Here is a 23,568-nt window from a genome sequence, read left to right as displayed (position 1 = left end):
TAAATATAACTACATTTCCAGTTGAACATTCTTCCCTTTCTCTGCGATTCTTCATCAACTTTCTGGGATTTTATTAGTATCAGAATCTATCTAGGGTTAGGGTTTTTTCAATTCCCCTCACCATTTTCATCTACTTACAAAACACATGCAGATGTATATATAGTTTGTTGTTTTTCTTCTGTTTTTACAGTGAATTTTTTTTTTCTGGAGAAATGGAAGCGGCGGATAATTCGAGGAATATGCTAGGTGGGCAGTATGGAGTAGTAGCGTTTCAGCAGGAGTATATGAATGTACCAATTCGAGTAGATAGATATGGAGGTGGAGGATTTGAGGCTGATGATATCAGTGTTGGCGGTGGCTATGAGGAGGCGATGAGTAGCGGTGAAGAGTTGCAGGTTTGCTCTATGCCGCTTGTTGCTGGCCCTGTAGATAGCGGCAGAGTTATGGCTGTTCCCTCGCGGACTAGTGAGCTTACTATTTCTTTCGAAGGCCAAGTCTATGTATTCCCAGCTGTTACTCCTGAAAAGGTTCAATTTTATTTGAGGCTGTGTAATTGAAGAGTTTCCATGTCAATTTGTTCTATTTGCCCAATGTGGTTACAATTGAATTCAAGGAATGATGTATGATTTTTGTTAGTGTAAAACTCGCAGGTGCAAGCGGTGATGCTATTATTAGGAGGGTGTGAGGTGCCTAGTTATGTACCTAACACAGATTCTGTTGCACTGCAAAATACTAAGGTGCGTTGAGTTCAGTTGGAGGTTGTTTTCAATTTATGTGTGGTTAAACCAGAGCTTACTGGGGCCTGGGGGCTGTGGATGTTCACTGATTTTTGGGTTATGTTTATAGAGTGTTGATAACACCAGGCAAAACATTTCTCCGAGAATGGCATCTCTGATTAGATTCCGGGAGAAGAAAAAAGATAGATGCTTTGAGAAAACAATTCGTTATGCTTGTCGGAAAGAAGTTGCACAGAGGTGAGGCGAAGGTTGCAGTCCTTGGTTTTTTCTTCATTGTGTTTGGTGATTAATATATTAAAAGGATCATTGAAGAAGAATGTTTCTACTCGTGGCATTAATTGGTTTCAGTTAATGTGATACTTCTTAAAAAAGTATCATTTAGAGACTACTTAAGTTGCCCAAATATTTGAAGTAGACGGGTATCAATAAATTTTAAATACTTGTTTGACGTAGATCGGTCAAAAAGTACTGGCTGTATAATGGTACAATGAAGTAAATATGATTTTTCAAAAAGAATGTTTTTGGTTATTATAAAGGTTTTAGAACTTGTCTAGATTCATTGGAAACTATTGTCATTCAAATTCAAGATTTAGTAATGAGGTTGATTACTCTAGTATTCTTTTGACTGTTTTAGTTGCACTGTTTATAGGATGCATCGTAAAAATGGACAATTTGCCTCTTTAAAGGAGGGTGAAAAGTCGTCTGCTGACAATATTGATTCAGGGGACAGTGCTGCTCATTCTGAACCTACGTAAGTATGAACTTAGTACCTTACTTCTGACAGTTCATACCAGCAACATCTTGTTAAGAATCAGTTGCTCTGTGATTTGTCTGCTTTATGCTATGCTTTGTGTTTTGGTAGTTGAGGGCCTTGAGACTTTGACTTTTTTCCACATTTAACTTGTGTAACAATGGCTATTATTGCATGAAATGGAGGGTTTCATTCAGAAATAACTAAACTATGAGGGTAGTTCAAGTGGAAAGCACCTCCACCTCTAACCTTACGGCTATGGGTTCGAGTCAGCATGTTGACAAATCAAAACAGAAAACAGTAGCAAACCTATGACACAATGACGTATTTGCTTCATATTCAGCTTACTTTTCCTGCTGTCTCTTCACGTCAATGGGCTTATTTACAATTCAGCATTCATATTTGGCCTACTATTCTGCAGTCTCTTTTTTTTTTGATAAGTAATCCAAGATTTTATAAATGCTTGCACTAAGCCAGTGCGAGAAAACATAACTACATAGTCCCTAATTGTATTTAAAATTGCATCAACATCCTGTCGCACCAAAAAACTAGCAAAATAAGACATTTTTGTTTAAGGCTATGTAAATTTCTACTATTCCTTTACTCTTTATGTTATTGGCTTAGGATTTTACTTTTTCTTTTTCCCCTTATAATCTGCATTTACTTCCCTTTGAACTTACAGACTACGAAGATGTCACCACTGTGGTACTAATGAAAGTGAGACCCCTGCGATGCGGCGGGGCCCATTGGGCCCTAGAACGCTCTGCAATGCTTGTGGGCTTATGTGGGCAAACAAGGTATTGCGCAGTTGGTCTGCCTGTTTTTTCTGTTCCCCCACCCCCAAAAAACATCAAACCCGAAAAAAGGACCTTCTCGAACACACATTTCTTATGTTTTGCTGACATTCAGTTGATGATCAAAACAATAATCAATAATCAATGCATTTCTTATGTTGATTTAGTCTTGGCTTAGGTTCTCAGGGACAATAATCAACGTCAATTACCAGATTACTGGATTAAGAGTTGACCTGATCATTTAGATCTTGATTTCTCTTTACTTGCACTGCCATTTTAGTCTTATGGCAAACACTATAAAGGCTTATTTAGTTTATTGCTGTGAAAATAATGGATTGCAAACCAGGCATGTCATTTACATGTATTCTGTTGATCTTCTATTCTTGGATGTGATTCAAATGTTGAAGTGTATGTTGATCTTTCTAGATGCTCTGAATAAATGCATTCTTAAACTTGATGGTTCTTATTTGTTTATTTTCAATCATATTATTCATCTGTTTGCTCTTGTAACTTGTTTTGCTATTCACCCTTTGTTTTTGTTCATTTCTAGGGTATGTTAAGAGATATTACAAAGGGAGGGAGTCATGTACCCTTTGACAAAAACGAGCCAGTAAGTAAATTGAGAACAAGTGGCACATCCCTCTATCTTACAGAATCAGTTTAATGTACATTGTCAATGATCGACAATTTGAGGATCAATACTTATGGAACATGCTGTGATGAAGCATCAATATGGAAGTGCCCTCTCCCTCTCCCCCTCTTCAACAAAAGGGTAGGAAAAAGAAATTAAAAAACAAGCATGTAGTGGAGCTCTCTTAAGATGCAGATTCCTACTTGAAATCTTTCTCTGAATTACTAAATCATTCATTTCCCTCCAGACAAAGCCTCCTGTCTATTCTTTTCTTGAATTATCAAATTAGTTCCTCTTGCATGTGATCCAAAAATTTCCACTGTGACTATGTTTACATACAAATCGTAAATGTTTGTACCTTTACCTCTAATCTATCAAGAGTTTGTTAGGTTGTAGTTTATTGTTCAACTTTGTAGTACTGATTTTTCCTTTGTCATGTAGGGAACTCCTGATAACAAGCTGTCTACCTTTGCACCTGAGAATTCTTATCTAAAGCAACATCAAGAGGTAAATCTTTTTTAATAAGCGGTATTGAGGCGAAATTATTGTATAGGTATGAAGTGGAGACAGTATTTTGCATGCAGTTCTCTTGGAACCATAGTATGCCTAAATTTTCCAGGCGTAATTGAATGACTATCCTCCCTTCTTTCCTTTGAGGTCCAGTTTTTGGAGTCTTGATGAGTTGGAAAACACATTTAAAATGGAAATTTGGGCATTTGAAAACTTCCTTGCATGTTCCTCTTCATTTTATTTTTTGTTTAACTGTGGTTCATTGGGTTTGAGCAGGGAAGTTCGGGGGAGACAAAACTAACGGAGGAAAATCCTTCAGTTACCACTGCTGAGCTGGTAGTCATATTTGAAGTCTTTTTGGTTTATATTGACGGCTCTCTGAAATTGTTTGTTCTATCATGTTAATCTCTGACTTGACGGCTTAAGTGATGTTGTCATCACACGGATCCCCTCTTGCTTCCCTTAAAAAGACTGAGTTGTCTGAACGAGGATTCCCATCTAGGAAGTTAATGCTGGTATACAAGGAACTTATAATTTTAAGTATCCAACTTTCGGGTAGATAAGGAGTTAATTAAGAGTGATTTCTACAAAAAAAGAAAGGAGCAAGTTTACAGTGATTGGTTTTCTCTCTTTTTGTGGCTCAGTCCCATTATGTGCAAACCCTTTTGGATGGTTGGACATTTAGTATGGGATGGAGGGAGGGAAAGAAGCTAGCAGTAGGCTTTTAATGTAGTGGAAATCTCTATTCAAAAGATCACAGTTGTTTACTTTTTTATTCCTTTTGGGTACATTTGTGAAGTAACATTCATCAATGTATAGAGTGCATGGTTTGTGATTTTGGATGCTTTGCTCCTTGCATAACTTTATAATGTGTCCCTCTTTGGACGATCTCCTAATGCCTTTTATATGATGACTTTGATTTGTTGGAAAAAAAGAATTTGACGTTTGCTCCCACATGCATAGATTTCTAACAGTGCTGATAGGCTGGTGATATCTTTTAATGTAGGATATGCAAGAAGCTACAGAAAACTTTGCTGATAGTTCTCCTTTCTGTATTGGAAGTTCTTCAGTTAACATTGATGAAGAGGTAACTTCCGAATAATCTTTGCTGTTTGTCAGTTTGAACATTCTTTTTCCCTTTTCCTGATTTCGTTGTTTAGATGATGACTTTTCAAGAGGGATGTTCTCGTGATGGTCGACTGTTATTTGTTGTCCATGAACATGATGGATGACACAAAGCCCATTTGTCCATTTTTTCAAAACTTTTTGGAGATTTTTTTGACCAAGTGTTTGCTTCTTAAATTGGCCAATTATATCAACTTCAAACTTGAAATATGAAGTTTGAAAAATGGTTGTAAGGAGTTTTTTCAAGTTCGCACTCACAACTTCAACTTTGTTTTCATGTCCAAACACAAGTTGAACTTCCATATACCATTTTAACTTTACTTGAAGTACTATATATTTTTATTTTTTTTAAAATATCAACAAATTCATGTCCAAACACCTGCTAAATCTTTCAAAAGCTTCACTTACCAAGCATCTTGATTCAGCAGGATAATCTCGACGCACTTGCAAATGCTTCTGGAACTGAATTTGAGATTCCTGCAAACTTCGATGGACAGGTCTGTCCTATTTTCATGCAAGATGTTTTCGTTTGCTTGTGATTGTGTTGAAGACTTCTAAAATTGGTATATTTATTACTCCATTGAATTAAAACTCTTCCTTAATGAATCTGAACATCATTTGTTTGTATTACAGATTGGGATTGATTCACATATGAGTGTTCACTGGCCTGCGACATGACATACACTATTCCAAGTTGATGTCTAGAGCTTGAAGATTCCAGTCAATACTAGGTGTTATATTAAAACTTGTAAAGCATCTGTCAATATTATAGCCAAGAGCTCGCCTTATGTATGTTAGGAGTTGGGACATAGGAGGTACTGGATATTTGTATATACTTTGGTTAATTTATGTCATAGAATTTCTGGAATTTTATGTTTTCTTCCATCCTCTTTCTCTTATTATACTTCTAAGTGTTGCAACGGTGTATTTGTCCGAAGAAAAACTACATCTTTAGAAGAGAAAAGAAGGGGAACATGGAGGAGGGGTTGCTTCGTTTGGATTATTTCATCTAATTTAATAATCAGTTTCATTGATCACTATTGATTCTTACTAGAAAATAATTTTTTTGAGATATTTGCATACCTTTAACAAACAAATCTGAAAAGTGTTGCTCCCTTATTTTAATTTGTTTATCTTAGCTTTAACTCAGCACGGATTTTAAAAAAAAAAGTTGCTTGATTTTTTGTTTTGTAATGTACCCTTTGAATCTTATGGTCTTGCGAAATATACAAAGTAATACTTACTGTTTTTTGAAACAGATCAAAAATCAAGAAGGCAGTATAACTTGTGGAAAGTTGATGTACGTAAGTTAATTGTTATTAGAACTAGTGCCACGTCATATCGGGGTGAAAATATATTTGCATAATCCAAAATCTACCAATGTGACGTATGATTGGGTTTAATTATTTCTAATGCACGATTAAACAATAGATGGCTTATAAAGAAGTATTCATTATACTATAACATCCAGACAAGGACTAATATAGTAAAGCATGGAGAAAACCACACTTAGGTTTTATAATTTTGACCACAAAAGTTGAGCCACTTTGTCAGGTACCAGAGGAATAACATTCAAATTACAGCAATCTGTATTCTGTATCGAAGAGGAGCATCGTTGCAGAAAATGACAAGACTCTCCCAAAATAAAAGGCATAATATACACAAGTGATGATATCTCCTACTATCGCATTTGAAAAAATTGAGAAAGCAAATGATCGAACTCAAAAATTGACGGCTAGATAATACATTGCCAATTATCATACCAAAAGGCAACAAAACTAGCCTCATCTTCTAAAGACGAAAACTTCCTATTAATTTTTTTTTTGTACAAGCTTCTACGAACAATGAATTTAAAGTTGATGAAGAAATAGACAATATGTGGGTAAAAGCGAATAGTGATCAGCTTAGCAAAACACCTCCCATGACAAAGAATAGTAGCACTCCACTGCACCAGAGACAGGGTTTGCGATGATGGTGGAGAGAGCAAATAAATTCACTCATGAATGGTCAACCCCTGCATCTATTGAGTCTCCTATACACCTACTGTTGGAAAAATACCAACATTATGCCCACTACCATTTGAATCTGCACTGCCATACATTGGTAACTGTAGCTCACCAGAATGGGATGCATTGCGCAATCTAGAGTTCTTAGGAGAACTGGTGTATGAATCAGTAGAGCCACTGCTTGTAGTGTACATTGATGATGTTGGAAGCCCGTGAATCTTTGGAAGGCCTGTCGGATCAGTACCCAAGCTATAACCCCTTTCAACTGTCTCAGCATCAAGCGGTAACTCCTCCAATGTCTGCAAACCACAAAACATTAATTCCAGCTGAATGGTACTACGTAAGTCATTATAAGCCAAAGAAACCTAGATAATGATGACAAACAGAACATCTTAAGGAATCGGAACCACAAGGATATAGTTACAGACAGTTTCACAAGGTGTTCAATGGCAAACAGAATATCTGGCTGAACTGATTTCACGAGTACAATGAAAATGAGAATAAGGCAAAGTATATTAGGAGTTAATGTTGTGATACTTCTTCCCAACTTAAACAAACTTTTCTCCTTAGTTCCTAAACAAAGAGTAAAATAAGATTCTAGTTATCAAAACCATAAACATTCTATCATAAAGCTTAGTGTAGTGAGCCTTGAAATGTATATATATGCAAAAATATACTCAAGAGTCAAAATGGTAACGATTTGACCTTGAAAGCTTGCTGAAGAACACGAAGTGTCTCACGTGTACGCTTTCTCTTCATGGCTATCTCATCAGGTTCTTGCAACATTTCTTCGAGGAGGTTTTCTCTGCAACAAAATAGCAAGCACCACTGATAAGAACTACGAGTACTGGAAAAATTTGTAGCACTTGATTTGGCTAAAGCAGCCAGGCGCTAGAAACAACATACAAGTACATAAGCACATAAAATTCATGCTGCTAAGCTAATGAAGGATCAATTAGCCACTATCCTGGCAAAGTATTTTGATAAAAAAGAAATTCTACTTCCAATACCTGTAGAGTTTCTTGATGAACACATTGTGAAGATCTCTTTTGGTGTGATTTACCTGGAGAAAGGATTACACCATTTTTGTCAACAAAAAAGAAATCCAAATCGAACAGTAGCATTCTTACTAAAAAAACGAAAACACAACACCCAGAGTCTAAATGAAGTTAACAGACACCAGATACTATTTCCCTCATATTGGCTAATTAGAAAAAATTATCAACAAAAAGTAGTCGACAGTTCCAACAATACAGAAATTTCCACCAGATAAAATAAAGAACTTCACAACTTTCACAGAATGTCAGAATCAGCAATTGTAGGAATACACTTGACAGATCGATACTATGACACAATACAAAGTTAGATGAAGGTAGAATAGAGAAAGTTACTTTCCCCAGATAAAAGTTAGCCTCTGAACTGTTGGCAGAAGACCAAACAGTACCACTATTCCCCTGTGCTTTAAGAAAATAAAAGAAAGCAGATTACTGTGCTTGCTTTATCCATTCCGCCCCCAGGTTGTCTAAAATCCCATGTTGGCATATTACTACATATTCTAGGGTCAGTGTCTTCTTAATGCTGAAAATTATAACTGAAAGAGAACATCCTTAAGAAGGAAATAAGAGAACGCAACGAGATGGGAAGAACTTCTATTATCATTTAATCAGAAAATAGAAACTGCCACTAAGAGTAGATTTAGGAATCCTCAAGACTGCCACTAAATGGAGAACCCCTAAGCATAAGTCCATTGAAAGGCCACCCACATAGAGGTCAAAAATATCAAAGCATGAAATAAGTGAAGGACCAAGTCATTGCAATTCAGAATTACCAGAAAATGCATGATTGCTTTAGGTACTGAGTCTTCAATATTCTTCCTGACAACGTCATAGTATGACCGCAATAACAGTTTTGTAATGGCAATTTCAATAGTCTCCTGATCTGAATGAGTTTCTGAAGGCCTCAAGACACTTGGGGGCTTCAAGCAAAACACATAGAGATGTCATGTTTAATTTTATCAGTTATCACCAACCTAATCTATAAAGTAATCATACGGCAGAGAGGGCCTTCAAAACTGATACCTCTCTCAAGTGGATCATTGAGAAAGCATGATCCATGCTCAGTGCAGTATCACTGAATGGCTTGTTAATGAAATTGTCTTTGACAGATGCACGATTGTCCGAGCCACCAAATATTGATGATATTCCCCAACTTGAACCAACATTTGATCCTAATGAAGAGATATATCAGCAATGGCTGGGCAATAACACTGAGCAAAAAAATATTTTCTAAAGATTATAAGGAGAAAGGACATGAATTCATAATACGAGCAACATAAAAGTTCATGGAGTTTTTGAGCTTAAGTGAACCACAAGTTACTTAAGGAAGGACTTCTTCATAAAGCCGCATTTGCAAATGGCTAATCCTTGTATACAATATTCTTTCCTTCTTGTCAATAAGATATTTAACTTGTCAAAATAACTAATAACTCATTTAATAGTTATTTTTGTTACCAATTCTCAAAAAATAACTAATAACTCATGTACGTTCAATTAACAAACATGTGGCATAAATGAACACATCATGTATCACCAGATGGAAACGCACCTGATGCTGTAGTTTTCTCAACTTCTGGAGCAGGCCGAACAACCTGTCCCAGTCAAAAAGAACACTAATCAGTGCAAGTAACACTTGAAATTTGAAAGCTGTGCAATGTTGATCAGGGAGATGATGAAGAAACTAAACTTGGAGATGATGCAGAAAAGGCCAACCTGATCAGGGACAAAACCACCAACTGATCTGGCAAGTATAGCACGTGATTTCAGACTTCTTTCAGAGGTTGGTGCTTTTTCTAAATCTACGCCATCCTGAATAGCAATAGCAAAAATATATATATATATCAGTATGATATAATTTGCAAGACCAATTGCAAAAGTCTATGAACAGCAAATGAAAATTTTACTTTCTGCCTCGGATTAGGTGCAGCAATCCTAGAGGACTTGACCTGTTGTAATGCCATCTCATGAGCTTTAGTCCCACCAATAAAATTTGGATGTGAAGTATTTATGTAATCCATCTGCAACAGAAAAACAATTAAGTTGAACAATATACAAACTTTAACAGCAAAAGATTCATAAGAATTTTAGTGATTTGCTAAAGCAATTCACGAACTTTTACATCAAGATGCTTTTGGCAACTATCAAATGAGCTAGTTTTTATCTGAGATGTCAGATGAGCATAGACCCTGATACCATTAGTTAATTACAACTGCAGAACAATACAGCAATTGTAAAATTTGATTGTGATATGTACGGAAAGAACGGGTTGAAATTCTAGCATAATATTTCAAAAATAGTTGACACTTATCAATCAACTCAACAAACTTGAACATCAAATATGTTTGTTGTGTTAGGTATAAGCAAAACCAAATAAAACACCCAACATTTTGACATACCTCCATCTCAATAAGGTGTCCAATCATTACTTCTGAAGGTCCCAGTCCTTCACGCAAAAAATTTCCAATAACCTCATCCATGCGCTTTCTCAAAATTGGAAAACGTTGCATCTCATTGACCATACAACGATGGCTCATCTACGAAGGAATCATTCAAGTTAGAACAGCAATTATAAAAATGCATAACCAGAATAAAAAGGTTGTCAACATTGGCCTACTTTAACCAGCTCATCATATATAAATCGTGCACATTGAAAACTCGGGTCCATTAAACGTGCTATTTGCCTTCGAATGAGAACTTCAAATGGGACCTGCATATTTACACAATAATTAAGATGTGACCAACCAATTGTCATAAATACTACAGGAATTATTCAAGAAAGCGTTGATATATTTGCTCAAAAGAAATGAACAGGTTAAATCCTTTGGAGTTACCTCTGGCACAAATAATGCAGATTTGGCACCGGTTGCATTTTGAATGGCAGTTCGGATGTCATCATCGGTTAAATCTTCACAGGGATCAACTTCCTGCGGGAGAAAGAGAAATCTGATTAATAAGCAACTAAACCTAGGTTAAACATTCTAATTATACACATCAACATACTAATTATGCAAAGTTACTGAAAAGTTCTTGTCTGTCATTCACATTTTTTACAGCCTTGAAGATTTAGAATTCTTGTATATGAAACCATATTGTAAAAATTTGTGGTTTATTGATAGAAGGGAACTTTCTCCACTTTCCGCAACCGTAACCACTTGTCATTCTAATTACTTCATCCATAAACCTTTTTTTAATTTCAAAATAGTGATATGCTCTAAAAAAGTAAAGGAGAAGAGACTTTTACAGACTCGGCTCTTTCAAATTCTCTCAACAATAATTGACCGTTCACCCATGTTTTCATGGAACAAGGGTTGATTTGAAAATCAACTAACATCCATAGAGACATACTTGATTTTTGTAATGGGATCAAAGCATTTTGTGATNCCTAGGTTAAACATTCTAATTATACACATCAACATACTAATTATGCAAAGTTACTGAAAAGTTCTTGTCTGTCATTCACATTTTTTACAGCCTTGAAGATTTAGAATTCTTGTATATGAAACCTTATTGTAAAATTTGTGGTTTATTGATGGAAGGGAACTTTCTCCACTTTCCGCAACCGTAACCACTTGTCATTCCGATTACTTCATCCATAAACCTTTTTTTTATTTCAAAATAGTGATACGCTCTAAAAAAGTAAAGGAGAAGAGCCTTTTACAGACTCGGCTCTTTCAAATTCTCTCAACAATAATTGACCGTTCACTCATGTTTTCATGGAACAAGGGTTGATTTGAAAATCAAGTAACATCCATAGAGACATACTTGATTTTTGTAATGGGATCAAAGCATTTTGTGATGTTGGATAACCAGCGTTCGTAAGCCCCTTTAGAGATAAGGGCGAGCCAGGAGCTTACTTCGAGTATTTATGACTCTGGTGGCAATACGTGACAGGCGAATGACATGATTCTCGAGGAGTTACACGACGGCCATGTGATGATGCATCTGGGAGGAACAACAATAAAAGAAGGGCTTTCGGTTTTTGTCTTGCAGCTATTTTCAAAATATATATATAAGAATTCCTTTTTTAGAAGAAAGATTATATTTATGTCCAATCTCTAGTGGTGGTGGAACCAACCAAGATGTATGTCGTCCGACCCGACCTCAGACTCTTTCTTCCCGACCTATTTGACTCTCTGGCCGTAGTTATTTAGGTGGTATTCCGAGATCGAATTCCCCCAGGAACACACGAAACAAAGATATGAACTGGGTAAATAGAAATGGAAAAGAGATGTTTCTATTTCATCCAAATTAGTTGCTTTTTCTACATCCATATGATCTACTAAAGTAAGGAGCTAGTCGATAAAAGACTATTCACAATGGAAGATAGATTTCAATTATGCGACTTTGTACGTGGATGAAAACCAGGACAATAGATGAATGGCTTATGTACATGTGCGCCACAACCTTAGCAACAATTTATGAAGACCTTAGTGATAAAAAAGTTAATGCCCAATAAAAGTATTATAAGCCATTCAGAGTTGACCATACCAACGAAAGCATACATGCTAGCTATCTATTGACAAAAATGGCATCAATAATATTTATCTGAAAACATTAGCAAGTCTACAGATGAATTTCAATTCTCCAAGCAATAAAAGAATAAAGTAGGCATTGCAAAAGGTAATATGAAATTTCACAAAACTTTTACCCATTTAAAAAAAGTTAATATGAAAGAAGTAGACCTCCAAACTCTTCACAAATATGTTCTGAAAAATGTAATGAATCCTTGCTCCACCAGACAGCTCAGAAGTTGACATTTCTTCATTTTTGCCTTCTATCATAGAAGAGAATGCTGCTCTCGACCCAAAGAAAAAAAACAAAATAAAAAATACAAACTGGTAATGAGGTTAGGAAGTGTAAATGGCCAATTAATATGAAATTTATACTAGAAAGCAACATTAGATATAGGAGATCGAATCCAGTAGAGGACTACTATCAAATATTGCAAGGTTTAGGCCACATTACCTTCACTGTACTTGGAAAGAATGTTCAGAAGGAGAGCACCCATACCAGCCTAGATTCAGCGGATTAGTACAATGATGCCAATAAATAGTTCAAAAACACTAGCTGAGCAAACTACAATAACCCTAGCAGAAAGAAACCCTCCAGAGCTCAACAATTGGTAGTACTATGACAACAAACTCCCCAGAACTTCAGTCCAGTGCTTAGTAAAGCATAGGGAAGACAAAAGAAATTACCTTCGACTCAGTGATCTCCCCATAGCTAGCATGCTCCTTTGCGACAGACACAAGTCCAGTACTAATGCGTGATTTCAATCCTGGAAGGAGTTTTTTGATGTGCTGCACCAAAATCTGCATTAAACAAAGAAGTTCAAGTTAATACTGATTTCAAAACAACAAGATGTATACCACAACTGGAAAGCAAACAGCACACATGGAAAATTTGCATTTCCTTTGGAACAGGACAATGGGATTGGGCCGAAGGTGGGTGATAGCCAATCATCCCATTGATGTGGAAAACAATAAGAACACAACAGGTATCTGTTGCACAAATGCAAGTAAAAAAAGGTGCAACGGTAAACAGGAAAGACAGCCTTAACATGTCATTGGAGAAAATATCCCCATATATAAGTAAAAATAACAAGGAAGACATTACTCTCATCCAACAAACAGCAAGGTATGCATTAGAGACCAGATTGACACATACAGAACATGACCATAGAATTTGTGCGTCCAGATTGACACATACAGAACATGACCATAGCATTTGTGCGTCCAGATTATGATGTTTATTTTCAAGAAGAAATAAACTGCTTGGTAAATCCCTGATCACAGCTGGAAACCACAAAAAGAAAGGTATAACACAGGTGACTACATGTATAAATGTTCATGTTGTGCTTCTCGTGTGCCATAACATGATCACTGTGTAAAAAAAAAACTTTTTTACAACCACCAGTGACAAGGTAAGCATGTCTAAGTATATCTCAAAACATGACCTTTCGCCCCCTTTTCTTTTTTGAATTCAACATGTTAATTACATTTAAAAACGCAAAAATAACTGTAGAGGATGAAACTTATAATTTATTAATTGATTTGGAGATACTTTTATAATGACTTAAAAATAATAAAATATAATGTTTGACCTTATTGTGGTTCACATTTTATATAAATATTCGGTCCTACAAGGATGTAATGCGAGCAATGTGGCAACCCAATAAAAGAAGAATCACTGTTACTTTAACCAGCATAGATTACCTGGTTCAACTTTTTAGCCAATTGAGGTACACCACAGCGATCAGCAAGATCACTATATACCTTTGAGAAAAAATAGATAAAACAGAAGATTGTTAATGGATGTAGACATGAAATCAACTACATAAGAGACGGTAGAAAACATACAGGACGGCTGCGGAAGAACTTCTCCTCAGCTACAAGTGCATCCTTAATACTCCGGTTCATCATAATATCCTGTTTTGCATAATTCAGCTATAGGATTAAAGACTTATAAAGCAATATACGTATATTTATGAATATATGCACACAGATACTGTTGCTCATACGTAGCACACTGTTATCTTGTTACCCAGTGGTTTTCTCTCTGATGAACAAAATCCTTAACTTGTACTAGTATAAACTAATAAATCTTGACTACTACAAGCAGTACACAAAGTAGGTTTGTTGTATATTATGCACTGGCTGCTAAGATTTTCCGCAGTTGAATACAATTTTAAAGATTTTCACGTTTTTTCACTACTGTAAAGTTGCAGTGGATCTTGACACTCGTTCTGGTGCTCAATGTCTATAACTTTCTCTTTTCATCCATCTGTCCTTTGAGACTGTTATAGGGTGCCATAATATCTCAGACTCCTCTTTTGGCACAAAAAGAAAGAGTGCAGAGAGGAATCATAAAGCTTGAACAGCTTATTACCTCTATTGACCCATCATAGGCTTGATTGTAGATACTTCCTTGGATTTTTTGGTTATGGCGCCCTATTAGTGTTTTAAATTATCCTTAAAATAATTGTATTATATATGGATTCAAAATAAAACATCGGCTTGGGGTATCAATAAAGATTACTTTGTGTTCTAAAAAAAATCACACAACAAAATGAAAAGCTAGCAGCCAAATACCAATTTAGCACCCAAGAGATTTAGAGGGAAACCAAACCTGAAATGTATCCCATTATCCAGAAATGAAGGTTGTTAAGAAGTCCCACATTGGTAGAGGGATGGGAATTTGGTCTCCTTATATGGACTTGGACAAACCTCCCCTAATGAGCTAGCTTTTGGGGTTGAGTTAGGCCTAGGTGTCATATCTTTACATGGTATCAGAGTCAGGCCCATCCCAATTTGTTGTTCACCGATGTTGGGCTCCCATTTAGAAGTGTTCACGCTCAAGTTGAGGTCTGGGTCTGGGCGTGCGGGGGAGTGTTAAGAAGTCTCACATCGGTAGAGGGATGGGAATTTGGTCTCCTTCTATGGACTTGGACAAACCTCCCATCATGAGCTAACCTCCCCTCATGATCTAGCTTTTGGGGTTGAGTTAGGCCCAGGTGTCATATATTTACAAAGGTAAATATGCAATCTACCGCACAGTATTTGAAAAATAAGTATTGCCAGCGCAACAGAATTTCTTGTCCGAAAGAAGTTGTGCAAGATGACCACAAAAATGATCAAAACCACATATTTTTAAAGGTATCAGTTAAAATTTAGTAAGAATAAGAATAACATAGAAATAAATAAACAAAACACTCCCAAGAAAAGAAAACTTGGTAGAGGTGCCTCTCAGAGACCTGAAGACTGTAGATATCCATGAAGGAAGTGGACAATTTTTCATTTTTGGTTCTACACCCTTCACAATATACCTAATAAGAATAAATGATTTTAAAAGAAATATGGTAACCTCATATGCAACTCCAAAACATACATATGAATTAAATGAGCCAAATTCAAGAAATAAACAAAAACTCGTGAGAAACTATATCCTCCACCAGATGTGTAGCTGGATGTATTACCTCCTAAAAGAAAAAGAAAAAAGAAAAAATGGATGTATTACCTCCTGATTACGATTCACTATACCAACATAACCAAGGCGAAGGGGAATCACTTTTCCAAGTAAAAAGTTACGAGCATCAGTACCCCTATCCATGATGTCCAGCTGTGAAAACAATGAAACACGACCAATTTAAAACAAATATCAGAGAAATAATATTATCAACATAAGGATGAAATTAATTTCCTTTCACACTGACCTTTGTGATGACTCCAATAGTTCGATAACCTGCAAGATGAATCTCTCATATAAGAAAGCACCTAAAAGCAACTAAACTCCCTGGCATAGAATATATTGTTGCAACATACCATCAGGATCAGCATTCCCAGCAATCTGAAGAGCATCTGAGTTGGCTAAGTCTGAATTGGCTGGTGTTACAGCCAATATTAAGCAGCTTGGGAGCTTAATATACGACATGATCATAGTTCTGATCCGAGCTTCAATATCAGAAGGTTGATCACCAACAGGCACCTTTGTTATGCCAGGCAAATCCACTAGAGTAATATCAAGAACATTGGGTGAGAAAATTTTCAACCGTATCTGCTTGTCCGAGACTCCTTTATTTCCTCCTGCTTCCCTTTCTGTCTCCGCCTAACACCAATGATGGAAGATTGGCAGTTATAAAAGAGAAGAAGTAAATTTCAAGGAAAAGAAACCACGTGATCAATAACTGAGATTGCATTATGTTCAGTGTCCTCCTCATGCAATCCTTGCTACTAGAAGTTACTATGCATATATTTCCATAACAAAATCCATGATCAGTCTAATAACTATCTCTTTTTTCCCCTGGCTTTGATGTGGATTATTTGGACGGAGAGAAATAACAGGGCTTTTGAAGGGGAAGAAATGAGTTTTGAGCAGTTGAGTAGTAGTCTTCGGTCCCTTATTTATTTTTCTTTTTGGTGCACCCATGTAGGTTCGGGATATATTGGGTGTCTTTTGTAGAGAACCATTTTTGTAAAAAAAAAAAAACGATCTTGTTTAACCATAATTGATGCACAGACAAGCCAATAATCTTTCAATCAGAACTACTGTTTCTCCTTGCTCATGTCAGGGACACACCATCTTTAGAATACAGCTTACCATATAGATATTGTATATATTGCAGTAGGGTAGAGCATTGTACAAAAAAGGAGTGTCCATATGTAACCACTTAATTAGTGGGAGAAGTGTACAAATGAGATGCCAATTCACTGTTTAACAATCTAAGATGAGTTATTCTCAGGGCGCGTGTACAATAACATCTAACCAATAATATCATCATAACTAGCATGACAATTAATAAATTTACATACATTGCAGTAGTTATAACCTAATGCATAGGCTGATTCAGTATATGAGGCTAGTTAGGACTTAGGAGTTAGGGCTTGATACATAATATGTCCTATTCAATCAAACTAACTACTTTCCTATTGGAAAGTGCATATATATGCTAATTGCTAAGAAAATAAATAAACTTACATGCATTGCAGTGCACCCAGTTTAAATTCATTAACTCTAAATTCAACAAGAGTCCATTGCAAATCAAGAAATACCTGAATCTCCCAACGAATTTCATTAAAATCAAAGAAACGTTTCCCAGGAAGGTGCAAGAACTCTCCCCATTCCTCATCAGTACCATCAGGATTCCGCTTTGTTTGAAGGAGCTGTAGAACAAGAGGTCGCCTAGTACATATATCAGACCCTCTAGGCAAGAAATCACGACCTACAAGCGCCTCAAGAACACTTGATTTGCCACTACTTTGACTCCCTACAACAGCAACCTGCGGCAGCTCAATGGTGGATTGACTTCCTAGCTGTGCGAATATATCTTGTAGCTTGTTCACTATAGGAATTACTGAATGACCCAATGACGCCGCCGCCGCTGATGCCACCGCATCGGGAGAGTTTGACGGTGATGTTTCTTCCGCCATGTTAAATTCTTGATTTAGAGTTGAATACTCTACTAGATCACCAGAGATTGACGATAGTAAAACCCTAGAAGTGGATTGTTGAGGTTTGATTGAGGAAAGGTCTCATGGATTGCGTAGAAAAAAGGCGAAAAATCTGTCTTACAGCCCAAGAAACAAAGCCAGAATCGTTACTTGTTTTCCCCAAATTGAACCTCAGAGTATGTTGTTATCATGTCTGAAAGGTGTGTTTAAAACCTTATTTTATATTTTTTATATTATAGACTTGATTTATATTACTGGTCTTATTTCCATTTGCGAGGGAGGTTACTTTGCCTTTATATCAAATATAAATATTTATTTAATTTAAAAAGTTTATTATATTTTTTCTATTCTTGATATTAAAAATAAGAATTAAATTTAGAGTTTTTAAAATATCATTAATAAAATTAGTCAGCAAATAATATTTTAATAAAATATTATTCAAAAATTGTATCAAATTAAAATGAGTTAAATAATATGAAATTGAGATAGTAACTTATTTTATTTTATTATTTTTTAGAAAATGAGTTGCTTTTTATTTAAAATAATCATTTGTTTATTTTAGATAATTAAGGTGTTTAGCTTAGCTTTAAAGAAAATAAGTATTTCTTCATTACTATGAAAAGTTGATTTTTACAATTCAAAAAAAAAAAACCAAAAAAATCTTGATAGCGCATGAATTCATGTTTTAATCGATAAAAGTAATTTTTAATAGGGCATCTCCAACCCTACACTCTATTTTACTCTCTAAATATAGATTTCTCTATTTTTTTTAAACAATCAACTCCAATCAAATTTTCTATTTTACCCTTAAAAAATAATCTTTTTCTCTCTCCTTAATATTATATTATTATTTCAGTTTCATTCTTATATTCTTATTTCATACGATAAATCTTTTATTTCTTTTTCTCAATATTACTTTATATAATTTTCATGTGATATAAAATTTTATTTTTTAATTTGTTTTATTTTAATATAAAATTATATTTTATTTTAAATTTTAAATAACATAAATTGCAAGAAAATATTATATAATATACAAATTAATGGACAAATTCAAATAAAAGTGAAATACAATTACATAAACATTACATAAACACTCAATTTTTGAAATTACTACGTTACTCCCATAAATTCTCTATTAATGCATTACGGAGTTTAAAATAGCATTTTTGTCCTTAATTTTTTTATGTCTAGCTAAAAGTTGTTCAAATCGGAGATTTTCATCTACCTCCATTTTTGTCGTTGGAGGTGGAGCCTCTACGACATCTTGAATTGGTGCATTAAGATCACGTTCATCCTCAATTATCATGTTGTGCAGTATAATACATGTAATCATTATATCATGTAGCACTTCCTTTCTCCAAAAACGTGACGGTCCTGCAAAAATTGCAAAACTCCGAATGCACGTTCAACATCTTTTTGACATGACTCTTGTTTCATCGTGAAATAATTATTATGTTATGTATTGTATTGTATTTTATCTTGTATTTTAATTATTATGTTATGTATTGTATTGTATTTTATCTTGTATTTTAATTATCATGTTATGTGTTGTATTGTTATCTTGTTTTTAAATTATCATATTATGTGTTGTATTTTTAAATTAAAATTTTCAGCTTATCATTTTAATTTTGTGTATTGTTTATAGTGAAAATTAATAATAAAATCAAATTATATTATCGACGAAAATTAGAAAAAATTAAAATACTATTAATTTGGGATGAAAGTAGTACATATTAAATAAAATATTTTTTAAAATATTATATTATATTTAAAAAGAAGTATGAATATTAGATATTTAATTAATGAGATTGTATGTAAAATAATATGTTAATTAGAAAGTAATAAAAATAATAATAAAATATTTAAAAAGTGAAATAGAGAGGTGAATAGTAGTTCTCCAAATTTGGAGGAGAACTACTATTCACCTCTCTATAAATAGAGTATAGAGAGTGATATAGAGAGGGGTAGGAGAGGACATACTCTATTTTACTCTCCAACTATAGAGAATGGAGAGTAAAATAGAAGCGGATTGAAGATGGCCTAAAACTTATTAATCAAATACAAGTTATAAAAACTAAATAGATTTTAAAAGTCTAATCAAATATCTATCTCTAATGTTTTGGTTAATCGTGATTCATTAACAGTAAATAGAACAAAGTAGTGATGGTATGCTAGCTAATAAAATCTAAACAATGCAATTACAGTTTACATTATCAACGACAGTGGTTTAAGTTAATCTTAAACACTTGTGATCAATTCAACTCCTAAAAATTTGAAAATACTCAATCAACAACTTGACAAAGCTGATTAGAGTTGTCAATATGGCCTTGCCCATCCCATCCGGCTAACTCATACATGCTTTGCAATTTGATGGGTCAGGTAGGGCTAGCCCATTTTTTGTGTGGGCCAGAAAATGGTCGGCCCAACCCACAAGTACGTGGGGTATGGGATTTGCCAAGCCAGCTCTCTTTTCTTAAAAGTATATTTTTATAATTTTTTAGATTAAATTATAATTTAAAAATATTATCCTAAATATCGACAAGACAACATTACATGGTGTTGGTGTTAGTGTTACTACTTGTTAATCAAATGCACAAATAAAATTATTTTTATAATATTTATTAAGTTTGATTTCAAGTAAAAACATAAATAGCTAAATAGAAATATTAATCTAATTGTTTTCCAATGATCATAATAAGACACAAAAACTATGGCAAGATTCCATAGATTATGACCTATGTAGTGATTCCCTAGAAATTTTAGGAAATTTTTATTTTATGTAGTACATATTTTATAAACATAATTTGTATTTAAATTGTAATAATTCAAACTTTAAACAGATTTTGAGTTTAGACTCTTGTTATTTTTAATATTCCATTTTATTTTTATTTTTTAATTAATTTTTATTTGGCCCACGGGCCGGCCCTATCCATATTTCTCAAGCCCACAAATTGATAGGCTTATTCAGGCCAGGCTAAAAATATCTTTTATTAAATGGGCTCAAAAAATTGTAGCCCAGCCCTATCCAATCACGGATTAGACTAGATTGGCCCAACGGGCCTAGCCCACATTGACGGCTCTAAAGCTAATACATGATTATTATTTTTACGTCTCCAATTATGTCTCAAGCCCCAACCCCAATAGTAATTCCCTCGCATATTATACCAAATTATATAAAGTTAATGTGGCTTCAACCATTTTATTACAATTAAGTTTAGTTTTTTCTACATGGCTTTAATTGATTTTGCTTGAACTTTAGTCATAAACGGTTTCAACTAGTTTTGCTTAACTTTGTTGATTTTTGCCTAAAGTTTAAGTTTTTTTCCATCAAATTCATGCACATATGGCTTAATTTTAATTATGTTTTCTAAATTTAAGTTTTATAACATGATCTTCAAGTAAAAATGCATGAATTTCAAGGGGCAGCGCCATTTTTCCTCATGTCTAACTATAGAGAATAAGATTTCTTAACAAGATCAAATTCTTCCTTTGGCTAGCGCGTACGAACGTCTCTCGACCGCCCAATACCTTCATCGGTTGGGTATCATACCTAACCATCTTTGCCTTGTCTGCCATACCATTGAAACTGTTGAGCATACGCTCCTACAATGTCACATTACTCAGAATTTTTGGCTCAACATTGGTCTGAACATTAGTCAGCTTCCTCAGCAAAATTACTAGCTTCTTCATCTTAGAGACCTACAACACCCTACTAATAACGACGAGTTGATTGGGATATCCTTTATCCGTTCGCCCTTTTGACACTTGTGATTGAATCAAAATAACAACTATCACAACAAAAAATACTCCTTATTAAAATCGTGCATTGTCATAGATCGTACTACTGAATTCATCTTTTCCACCAACCATCCAGGTGATAGTTTGGATTATGTTATCAATAGACACTCCCTCCTACTAACTACCCCAAACTCAACATAGTTGGTGCATATTCCTCTCAAATTGGTAGAGATGACTTGTGTGGTATTGGAAGAGTGGTTAGAAACTGTAGAAATGATTGGGTNCATCTTAGAGACCTACAACACCCTACTAATAACGACGAGTTGATTGGGATATCCTTTATCTATTCGCCATTTTGACACTTGTGATTGAATCAAAATAACAAATATCACAACAAAAAATACTCCTTATTAAAATCGTAAGGGCTTAAGCGATCGAAGTGACCTAACCTGCTTCCATCTAAAAGGGCTCTCGGTCATCTATGTCGTCTTTGGAACTCTGTATTGTCCTAGATCGTACTACTGAATTCATATTTTCCACCAACCATCCAGGTGATAGTTTGGATTATAAGGCAGTTGTTATCAAATAGACACCCCCTCCTTCTAACTACCTCAAACTCAACATAGTTGGTGCATATTCCTCTCAAATTGGTAGGGATGACTTGTGTGGTATTGGAGGGGTGGTTAGAAACTGTAGAAATGATTGGGTAATTGGATTTTGCTCTCGGGTTAATATGCGAAATCACATCTTTGCCGAAATAAAGGCCTTCAAACATGGTCTAATGCTAATTCGGGATCACGTAGCTTTTTGATAGATTCCTTTGCATTACCATTAATATTCATTCCTTTGAAATTGAGACTGACTCCACGGATCTATTAGAATTGCAGGAATACACAAACCCAATTTATAATTCTTATATTTTGGCTTGCAGGTCACTGTTGAGGAAGTTGGGGAGTTCGACAGCGGGCATAGCTTCCGACAAGCCAACAAGATGGTAGATGCCCTTGTTAAAGAAGGAGTCCGGCTTGCATCGTGCAACCTAAAGAACTTCTTTGTCGCTCCTCCAGCTTCTATGAGTCACAAAGTGGCCAAACTCTTCTTAATAATTAAGAAATGAGTAACATTTTAAAACATCACTTAATTATGAGAAATTATTTAGTAAAGTTATTCACATTTATTTTATATCAATAAAATTATTCAACTTAGAATTTTATTTATAACATCATATAATCAAATTTGTCACAAAAAATTATATGGTAAAATAAATTAGATTTTTATGTCATGTAGGCATGAATTAAACAAATAAAAACAAAATGAAGGAAGATTCATATCTTACCTTCAACCCACCAATAATTTCATTATTGTCAAAATTATAAATCTGAAAATTTACGGGGTTTTGCAAGACTTTTCAATTTATTTATTTATTTTGGGAAAAAAAGTATCCTTCAAAGATTGTATATTTTTTTTACGTTAAAATCATCCATTCTAGGGTCTAGGGATCAATTATACTAAAAATAAATTAGTACGAGTTTGTGTAAGGAACTTGATTTTTTTTTCATAATCAAATAGATTAAATGTTAAGGTAATTCACCATTCTCTTTGTAAAGATTTCACCGGTTTGTAACTGGATAAAGATCATGCCCCGCCGGAGCTTTTTTGGTGTGTATCTTCCACCGCTATACTTTAGGTTATGCATTCCCATTTATTTACTTTTCTAGGGTTTCAATGTGTATATTTGAGTTTTTTTTTAAAATTAAATATGTGGAGCTGGTTGCTCCTTTATTTCAATAATCTGAAAATGTTTACAAACACAGGCCCATGAAGAACGGCCCAAAGCAATAATCTAAAAATGGAAATTGAATCCAATCCAAGTGGAAATGGAAGTACAATAAAGACACCTAATGTGTCGGGTTTCCTATTTGTTGTTTCTGCATCACCTCTGCCTCTCACATATATTCTCCTGAAGCTTTGAGGAACAAGACTTTTATTCTTCTTATGTTGAGGAAAGTTTATGTGTGCCTCTTGTCGTCCTTCTCCTTCTTCATTCTCAACTCCCATAAGTGTTTGTCCTGTGACCTTTCCATTTTGCAACCCAGCTTCCTGATGTAATCTTCCTTTGCAGTGGTGTACTCCGGTGGATACACTGGACTTCACATCGATTTCTCAGATACCAAGTCTTGAGAGCTATTGTCTGGAATCTATGTAAGCACTCCTTTACCTCAATTCTGCTCTTCCTCTCCCTTCTCCAATATGATATTTTTCTTTTCAAAT

The 23,568-nt window shown here is 34.8% G+C and overlaps 2 protein-coding genes across 6 annotated transcripts; one reads left to right on the top strand and one right to left on the bottom strand.

Annotated features, from left to right (window-relative positions):
* On the top strand, positions 1-5,539 carry LOC125872909 (GATA transcription factor 19-like). 5 transcript variants are annotated; one of them, XM_049553706.1, is made up of 11 exons: positions 1-527; positions 651-737; positions 847-974; positions 1,387-1,488; positions 2,171-2,285; positions 2,833-2,892; positions 3,355-3,420; positions 3,700-3,759; positions 4,430-4,510; positions 4,974-5,045; positions 5,182-5,538. In XM_049553706.1, the coding sequence occupies exons 1-11, from the start codon at positions 213-215 to the stop codon at positions 5,224-5,226; spliced, it is 1,131 nt and encodes a 376-aa protein (XP_049409663.1). In that variant the 5' UTR covers positions 1-212; the 3' UTR covers positions 5,227-5,538. The 5 variants fall into 5 exon arrangements, 4 of the variants coding, with proteins under 4 accessions (XP_049409663.1, XP_049409672.1, XP_049409679.1 ...); XM_049553715.1 differs by having other exon boundaries at positions 4,977-5,045; positions 5,182-5,535; XR_007447176.1 differs by lacking the exon at positions 5,182-5,538 and having other exon boundaries at positions 3,700-3,938; positions 4,974-4,990.
* A 491-nt stretch (positions 5,540-6,030) lies between these two features.
* On the bottom strand, positions 6,031-17,760 carry LOC125863872 (dynamin-related protein 3B-like). Its single transcript, XM_049543849.1, has 20 exons — positions 17,158-17,760; positions 15,931-16,213; positions 15,822-15,850; positions 15,626-15,727; positions 13,969-14,037; positions 13,825-13,884; positions 12,808-12,921; positions 12,575-12,623; positions 12,292-12,401; positions 10,441-10,533; positions 10,224-10,316; positions 10,006-10,143; positions 9,514-9,627; positions 9,323-9,418; positions 9,159-9,201; positions 8,633-8,781; positions 8,383-8,529; positions 7,565-7,617; positions 7,260-7,359; positions 6,031-6,853 (listed from the first exon to the last, which is right to left on the bottom strand). Exons 1-20 carry the CDS (start codon positions 17,533-17,535, stop codon positions 6,581-6,583), a joined length of 2,493 nt encoding a protein of 830 aa, XP_049399806.1. The 5' UTR covers positions 17,536-17,760; the 3' UTR covers positions 6,031-6,580.
* Positions 17,761-23,568: the final 5,808 nt, after the last annotated feature.

The sequence above is a fragment of the Solanum stenotomum genome, chromosome 1 (genome assembly GCF_019186545.1).
Source record: "Solanum stenotomum isolate F172 chromosome 1, ASM1918654v1, whole genome shotgun sequence".
In the NCBI taxonomy this organism is placed as follows: Eukaryota; Viridiplantae; Streptophyta; class Magnoliopsida; order Solanales; family Solanaceae; genus Solanum; species Solanum stenotomum.
This window is presented reverse-complemented; position numbering and strand designations above follow the sequence as displayed.